Here is an 8702-nt window from a genome sequence, read left to right as displayed (position 1 = left end):
ACAATAAGGTGCCTGACCCAAAGGTTCATTTCAGTGAATATCTATTCCGAAGGCCTATAATTAGAAATAGCCTCAGAGATTCGGATTAGATTGTGAAGGAAAGGCTATCGTTTTCTTTGGTTTCTTGTCACCTAAACTTTAGCAACATAGGGAAAGTAATTCCTTCTGTGTACGAAATAAGTCAAATAAGGCCACATAGCACTTGAGCCGACAGCAGCGTGTAAAATTCGTGGGATCGAGATCTGTTAGCTTCTGGTCGTTCCCAAAAATTTTCTGCGGCTTACAAATTGAGCTAAAAGATCAGAACAAATCTTTTTTAAAGAACCAAACATGATCTTGGAAAACTGTGGAAACCGGCGTTTGAAGTATTTTTCAAATATCGTCGTTGAGCGCCAGCTGACAATCTGCCGTCCCAATGACAAATTTTCGCTTTTGCATTTACAAAAGCCACGAAAACTACGAAAACTGAAAGCAAACGAATGTCTGTTATTTACATTTTTATACTATACTGGCTATAATAGCCGTTTGTCTATACGGGGGCTGTTTAAAGCAGTGAAAATGATTTCAGTTCGGCGGAAGTCATCATCTTATCATTACTGTATATTAGTTCTAATCTTGATGTCTCATGATGGGCCAATGTCCAATGAACCGCTTGTCCTTCAGTAATCTCCCTCACACTTCCTCCCCTGCCATGCACCGCGGGCATGCGTGGCAGATCATCTCTCGCAAAGGAGGAGTTAACGCAAAAGGGAAATCCGGGTTCAATCAACATTAAAATAACTCTCCAACCAAGATGCACGCCTAGCCTCACGGTGTATTTGACGTAATCGTGAGTGATGCCGGTAATTTCTAAATTTCTATAAAAAAAAAACTAAAAACTTAACCTTGTGCTAAAAATAGAGGAGAAGGGGGCAGGGGGGGGGGGGGGGCTGCGGAGAGCAGATGTTTGTTTGACTCGGTCCGATGACTCAGTGTTCATTGGTCAGGCTGCTCAGCTTCAGAGCGAACGAGTCGAGGTAGGTGACGAAATTAGCATAAAACTGAATAAACACCATAGAACCTTATCAACATTATCTTCGAAAATATTTGGCGCTAAAATTGATGAACACAAATTGATTGGATTAAGCAGAGGTCGAGTTGGGAAAAGCTGCTTCCCATCCCCCGTCCCTCTCCTTCCACACCCTGTACCCTCACACAATCAGCACGGCGAGCTCGCACCAGGAAATAAAAGGTTACGGGCGGCGTAATGGGCGAAAATGCCTGATGGTATTCACAGAAGCATCTGGTTTTACAATTCCTTCATCTGTAATGTCAAATGTGCGTCTATCAATTGGCACTGTTCCCTTATGCTTTCACACCCCTTCACCCCACTCTCGGCGGGGTGTAGGACTAAATCTTCGTCGGTTGACTCCGATAATTCGATCCAATCTCCAGTTAGGGGCTATATGATCAACTTTCCTTCATACTCAACCGTAATGTTACTGAATAGAATCTGTGGCGATCAACACAATCCAAGGAAACCTGTGGATCCTTGGCCAACAACTCATACATGGATCCATCTTTTTATTCAATTTATGTTACTCGATATAAACCGATCACCTGCACCCTGGATCCGATTCAAAAATTCCGCCGGTCGGATATGCCATTTAAAGGAATCAAATCGCGTTGCGTGTTGGCTGCAATCATTGAGGCCATTCTCTCTTTCTTATGAAGATCAATTTCCTTTTAATACCCAGTCACCTTCTTTTAGACAAACCAGTTTGATAAAGCTTGTTCTCCTGTCCCTCCCCTCCCAGGTGAACATGCGAATTTGGATCAGGTCCAATTTCACGCGCGCGCTGATAACTGTACAAAACAAATGGTAATCGCTGTTAATTGATCATTTTGGATTTACCTCAAAATAGTTCCGGTGCCGAACCGTTTAGCTAGTTATAAATCGCGGTTTTGTGGTTACCTCCTATTTGAGGAAGTATTTCTTAGACTGAATTACACTTGACAGTCCTCAGAAATGCGAAGCAAGATGGTAGTTGCCCTGTTCCAACACTGCTTTTATATCAGCGTTCTTCTCTTGAGGTTTGTCAGTGGCAACCAGAATGGGGAGTATGCCGTGATGGAAGACATACACAGGATTAACAAGAAAGCTGGTAGGGCTTTTTGTCTAATCTTCACGCTTTTGTACGAAATTAATTTCAATTAACTAAGGATATGTCGGTATAGTTGTTTATGAACTGCTGGTAAAATTCTGTCTGGATTTGTCCCGGATATATTTCGGTCGCAACGGGCTGCAGTTGCGTAACTATAAATGTAAAAACGCAAAAAACAGTGCAGTAAAAAGTATTGATCACCCTAGCAACATGTTAGACACTCCCGGCTCAAGGCTCTTCCAAAGACGAAACCTGGGGAACGGTCTTTGTTTCAGCAAGAACGGAATTGATTCTCAAAAGGAGGGCCATAGTTTAGCTTGCCTTAGCACCAAGCGCGTGAAGTAAGGGGGTGGGGAGGGAGGAAAAGTGCACTGTAAGCCGCAGTAGATCATGTTGAATTATACCAAAGAAGAAATCTACTTTCAAGCATACAACAGGCATGTTACAGTTTAATCAAGGTTTGGTCGACAACTACTAGTTTTACGGAAGAGATGAGTATTCCAAGTAAACTACAAAGGACTTCGCCCCCAGCAAGTCCCGGTCTCACTTGTCGTTTTAACCTTGTGGGTGATCAAATTATATGAACACGGGGGAGCATCTTTCGGAAATTTGGGTGGAGGTTTGACCTTCAGATCGTGGAACTATAACCATATTTTAGCCAGAACATATACATTTGTGTACCTTGTGCTAGATCAACCCCACATTTATAGACGTGAACTGAAATGACGCAAACCGATACACTCCGTTCATACTCTTGAGGACGGCACATACCTTACATAGCACACATAAAACAATAGCTTCCCTCCCAGAGCATAGGTTAAAAAAATTATTATTTTTCTATGCCTTCTATTTGATTTATTAGACCTCCAACCTGACATTACATTCATCTCTAAAGGTTGATATCAAAGCCTTTCCGATTCGTGCCACTGTTGTGGTTTTCCGGTGATATTAAAAGTATGATCAACCGCGAAAACACTTTGGTTTGACACCCTCTCAATTAAAGAAGGTATTAAGACTCTCTTGTTTGACATCTTCTTAATTATTAGAGGTTTTAGGAGAAGGAATCATCAATATTTGCAATGCTTGACTCCTAAAGGTGCACAACAACTTCAAGTGGAAACATTCTTTGCTTATATGTCCCACAAGGACCGCAGTTTTCGACAGTATCTAACCGTGCAGTCTTGAAACCTGAATGATTTTACGTAAGTTAAGGTTTCCAAAGCAGATTTTAAACCGTTTAATAAAAATATACGGGAACAAACAAAACAATGGCAATAGCCGAACACTGTTCATGACCAATTGACGTCTTTAAGTGGACCATTCAAACGAAATAATATAAAGCAGCACTTTGGAGTGATGCAATTTACAGTATACAATTCAAACCGGCGAACAGAGCAGAACTTTGCTGTGCTGTCGTTTGCTTTTCTGTTTTCCTTCATTTAAAACTGTTAGAAAAAAATTGGCAAATTTAAGATAGAAGACAACTGAAAGAAAATGATGACTCTGCATATGGCGTTTTTTCCATGTCATATCCCTTTCTGTAGAAGCATACACTGCAGTCTCCCACCAAGACACGACAACACATACTTTCTGCTTCCGGTACATCAAAGGCAAGATGGAAAATTGCACATGTACGTGAAAACATTCAATAACAAGCACAGTCCCAAGTCACGTCGCAGTCCACTAAAATTGTTCCTGATGAGCTGTTGTGTCAGAAGTCTTTCAACAGTCCTCCCTATGCGATGTTGGTCCTTTGCCCATCAGTTCAGAGCGCTTTTCAATAAGCTATATGTCTAAAAGCTAAAACCGAAGAAATCACAGAACACGTGAAAATTAACACAATTCGTGCATACTGGTTCATCATTAGGGTTTCCCCCAGTTTTATTATTTATTATATATTAAATTTCTAACCGGTCAAAGTATGTCCTTTACACACTCGTGTCGCAAAAATACAACTGAAAATGACTCAGTATAATATGAATAGTATTGCAGATGTTCATTTATTGAAATTGCCGAAGCAGTTTTGCCAAGAGCTTTGCAGTATGTTTGTCAACAGAGATTCAACTGAATATACAGTCATTTCAACTAACGTTGTCGGTTCAAAGCTTGAAGCTAAAAGACAAGACCGAAAGTTTACGTGGGATTTTTAGGAATAAATTCATCAAAATCAGTCATGCCTGGAGAAAACAATAGGTTGTAATTAGCAGTACAATGACCTGCACGTGCAGGGATAATTTTGATGAAATTATTCATAAAAATAATCCCACAAAACATTGCGGTCTTGTCTTTTAGCTTTATTTTGATCCGACAACGTTAATTGAAATAGCTGTATTCGGAATGCAGGAATGATATTACATGATTTTAAAGTACGGATGATAGATAGCTTCCCCAGTGTAGGGCAAGAGCCTCATTCATAAATATTTTCTTTGCAAGCGAAAGCGTCTTCATCCGTGTCGCTTCTTCGTCGAAATAATCAGTAACCTTGCTTTCTAGTGTCCAGCCTTTTTCGAGTGTTAAAACGGCAGTGTGGGATAAACATTGTCACGTGCCATTTCTGCCGTTTGCCGTTCTTGTAAACGCAATTCTAAATCTTTCTCAGTTACCACACTCTTCCCGTGTGTACAGATATCTACAGGTGCAATTCTATTTGTTTTAAAAAATCATGTTTTCTAATAGATCCAGCTTCTGAAGATGATGCCATTATTGAAAGTGACATTCGCCTCCCTCCAGCGGAGTCTGCAGCGGCCAGCGGTGAATTTTCTAATGTCATGCGCCTCAGGAGGAGGCTGTGGCCTGGTGGAGTTGTACCATATGTCTTGGATGATAACATAGGTAGCTATTTTTGTTTGCTATACGTCTTTGCAGGTATTTTTCAAATTTATTTCTAGCAAACCTTTTTAATGCTCACACTTCTCTTTCGTCACGAGTAAATAAATAAACCACTTTATTTAAGTGTCCATATATTTAGCGCAGAGCACTAATTGGGGGCACTTTCCAGATTGAATTGGAATTTAGAAGTGTTGGTTTTTGAGGAGAGGGGAAAACTGGAGTACCCGGAGAAAAACCTCTCGGAGCAAGGACGAGAACCAAGCCTGAACCGAACTCAACCCACATGTGACGCCGGGTCCGGGAATCGAACCCGGGCCACATTAGTGGGAGGCGAGTGCTCTCACCACTGCGCCATCCCTTCTTCCTCAGAGTAGCCGCATAAAACTCTTGGATCCCATACAAGAGTGACAGGGTTGCTTATCGTGTTAGAGTTGAGGTTAACGTTGTTCATGTCCACAAAATATGCAAGTTTCTCGTAACTCAAGTTAACGATACATAATTTTAGATGGCGAGAATCCTTTTCAAGTTTAAAGGACGGCAAATTAGACACACTGAACAGTTCGGCATATTAATTTTCGCAGTTTCCTGCATGGATAAGAGAGTTCTTTTGAATGGGTTCAAAAACAAATAAAGCTGCTGCAGTTTTGCAACAACTGTTCACCTAGTAACATTTAAATGTACTCTTTCTTCTGTCCTGAAAGAGAGAACTGTGTGGTGTGACTCTTACAGTATGGTCGATCAGACAGAAGTGACGAGCTATTTACAAGACTGGCTGGTCTAAGCCCTACAATAGTCATGTGACTATCATTTGTCTCACTGAGTAGTTTCAAAACACTGTTTTCATTGGTTTATCTAGACTTTCTCAAAGTCTGTTTTTGTGGGAGTCCAGTTTTAGTTGGGGTCTGGTCATCCTCATCCATCGCGAATTATCCTGTCATTCGAACACTGTTTATTTTACGTACGACGTGATCCATGACGTCACAGCAGTATTTTCCCGCCAACAATATGCAAATTAAATTTGAGTCCATGCAGGCGGGACAAGTCGTCTCCTAGCGATTTCGTCGCTCCTTTGTCTCCCTTTTCGGCGCGCATAAAAAGACAACTTTGGGAAAGTCTATGGTTTATTCAGCTTGGTTACCACATAAGCTACGCTTCATATACAGTCACATGTAGACACTAAACTGTCTCACTATTTTTTGCTGTTGTTTTTGCGTGCTATCATTTTTGCCCCAACCAATCCACCCCTTGGTTTCTTCTATTGGGGTGGTGGGGACCTTCATTTCTGTGTTTCCAGACGTCGATGGCATCCGAGATCCTACCAATTCAAGCTAATTCACTCACTGATCACACTAATGGTAGCTTACTCTTTGGTAAATTTAGTTCTAATGTTTACTGCAATTTCTCTTCAGTAAACCGTACAAAGCATATGGAGGTATTACGTGTGGCAATGGAAATCTGGGAGAACACCACCTGCGTCAAGTTTGTAAAGCGGACATATCAAAGTCGATATGCTCGCATCCTTTATGGCTCCGGGTAAGAACGCACACGAGACGCCAAACCACTTGCAGTGTTGCGTAAAACCTCGTTAAAATGTCACAACCATTGCTGATAAATTTCTCTAGTCAAGGATCGAGTTTGCTATTGCACTCTTTTTATACTAGGTACATTAGACTTTAGTTAGTCAGGACACATATTTTTAAATGAACGAAAGTTCAGCATTTGCCGTAAATGGCGTGAAATTTGGAGAATTGATGGCTCATCCTCAGATCTCATTTCATCTGAAAATGCGCGCAAGCAAGTCACGATTGGTTATGGTTTTGCGTCTTCATAATTCATAATTCTTGGAAAATTTCCAAGTAAAAGTTCACCAGATTTTATGACAATTAAGAACACTTTTCCAAACGTCATTTCCTTTGTTTTCTCTTCATGAATCATTAATGAGTTTGAGAAATATTACTTCTATGAGTCATGAGGTTTCCCCTGCAAGTTAGGTGTTGGATTCTACTGTTGGTCTGTTAGTTCCGCACGTGAAAGGGGACTTGATTGGTTTCCTTTGTTTTATTTTCAGCTGTACTTCTAATGTTGGAGCGCTAATTACCAAACCCTCAGAACTAACTCTGGGCCATAGTTGCAATCTGGTTGCCATAGCGACCCATGAGCTTGGCCATCTGCTAGGGTTTGGTCATGAGCAGAACAGGCCTGATAGAGATGCGTATGTCAGTGTCTTGTGGGAAAACATTAATCAAGGTAATATTTAATGTGTGCAACTAGCTGTGTTCACTATATTTTAAAAACCAACAAAGCTTGTGACGAATCTACCTTACGCTCTGGTCAGAGGAATTCAAAATGGAAGCAAACAGAACAGGCCATGTTGTTAGTAGGACAGAGGTATTTCATTCGTGCACAATTGTCCACCAAGCGATCAGCGAAACATTTTCAAAATTACCGCTATCACCCCGGTTAAGTCATTTTGTTGCCAAGGTGTTGAAACTTCTTTAATGGCAAAACTCCTTTCAAGGTTAAATCACAATATTTTATAGAAAAGAATCGAGTTCGTTAAAGGCGTAAACTCTACGAAGAACTCGAACATGACAAGAATGTATACTGGGTTAGCATGTCATCGTCACTCTAAGGACGGAAAGGTTACAATATCAGATAAAATGTCAATCAAATCATGAAGGCCGTCTCTAGAATGTGTCAACTCTCGGCTTAACTAAAATCTTCAATTTTACTCAAAGAGTGTTCGTAACGCAAGTTACACTCTGTTTTTTTTTTTTTATAAGAACCCTTTTTTTAAGAACGTCGAGGCTGAGATTAACTAAAATTTTAAGAACGTATTAAGAACATTTCTCAGGCTGAGAGTCGATTAAGAACGTTTTGATTTTAATTTGTTAATCTGTAACAAATGTAACAATTGTAAATTAACCAAAATACTTAAGGGCATCTTCTGTAAAACATTAACAATGTTGACACACATCTCGGTTTGTCATAATCAACAGTTCTTGATAACATATCTCTGCAGGCAATACACTTTGATAGGTTTCCTCGTCACGTTCGCATTGATTTACTGAAATACATATAGTGTATACCATGTAATTTAAGAACATCTTAAGAACGTTGTCAGCCTCAAATCGCAAAAAAAATATAAGAACGTTCAGCCTCAGCTCCAAAATTAGACGTTCTTGTAAAGAAAACAGAGTGTAAATCTTCACGTCATGAAAGTTCCCCCACACAAGGAAAGATTCGCTGATCAGAATAAAGTATTTTTTTTTCATTCACATAATTATGAACACAAAACTATTAACAATCGACAAACTACTACAGACTAATAACAAATCACAGGATACCTAAATTATTTCGTTTATTCAACAGTTAATCGCAAGGCCTTCAAAAGACAAAACCATTGGGTCTTTCACAGTTTCGGTATCCCGTATGACTACAATTCCATAATGCATTACGGTCGCTACCATTTCTCCAAAAATGGAGAACCAACCATGGTGTCACGTGACCCTAAAATTAAGTGGTTTGGGAGTCAGTATCCAAGCAAGCTGGACATCAAACAGGTTTGTCTTGTTTGGCTATGACAGAAATAGGCTCTGTATTTATGCGTTTTAATGAGAATGAAGTTCTGAGTATCAGGTAGGAGGCGGTCATTTCAGAGTTTGTTTTCTTCAGATTTTTCTTTTTGTGTGGAAGAACTTGATAGAGAGAAACGTTCTAGATAATGCA

General features: G+C 40.1%; 1 protein-coding gene across 2 annotated transcripts in view; it reads left to right on the top strand.

Annotated features, from left to right (window-relative positions):
• The first annotated feature begins 989 nt into the window (after nucleotides 1–989).
• The window catches only part of LOC146456603 (uncharacterized), a 21678-nt gene continuing 13965 nt past the window's right edge, over nucleotides 990–8702 (top strand). For both annotated transcript variants that reach the window (XM_085092922.1, XM_085092921.1), the window contains exons 1-5: nucleotides 990–2144; nucleotides 4821–4976; nucleotides 6383–6506; nucleotides 7042–7220; nucleotides 8346–8536. In XM_085092922.1, the coding sequence (XP_084949048.1) occupies nucleotides 2009–2144; nucleotides 4821–4976; nucleotides 6383–6506; nucleotides 7042–7220; nucleotides 8346–8536 (786 nt within the window). In that variant the 5' untranslated portion in view covers nucleotides 990–2008. The remainder of the gene's footprint in view (nucleotides 2145–4820; nucleotides 4977–6382; nucleotides 6507–7041; nucleotides 7221–8345; nucleotides 8537–8702) is intronic.

The sequence above is a fragment of the Pavona decussata genome, unplaced genomic scaffold (assembly GCF_977016875.1).
Source record: "Pavona decussata unplaced genomic scaffold, jaPavDecu1.1 SCAFFOLD_254, whole genome shotgun sequence".
Classification (NCBI taxonomy): Eukaryota; Metazoa; Cnidaria; class Anthozoa; order Scleractinia; family Agariciidae; genus Pavona; species Pavona decussata.
Note: the sequence above shows the minus strand (reverse complement) of the source record. Positions and strands in the feature narration are given on the sequence as shown.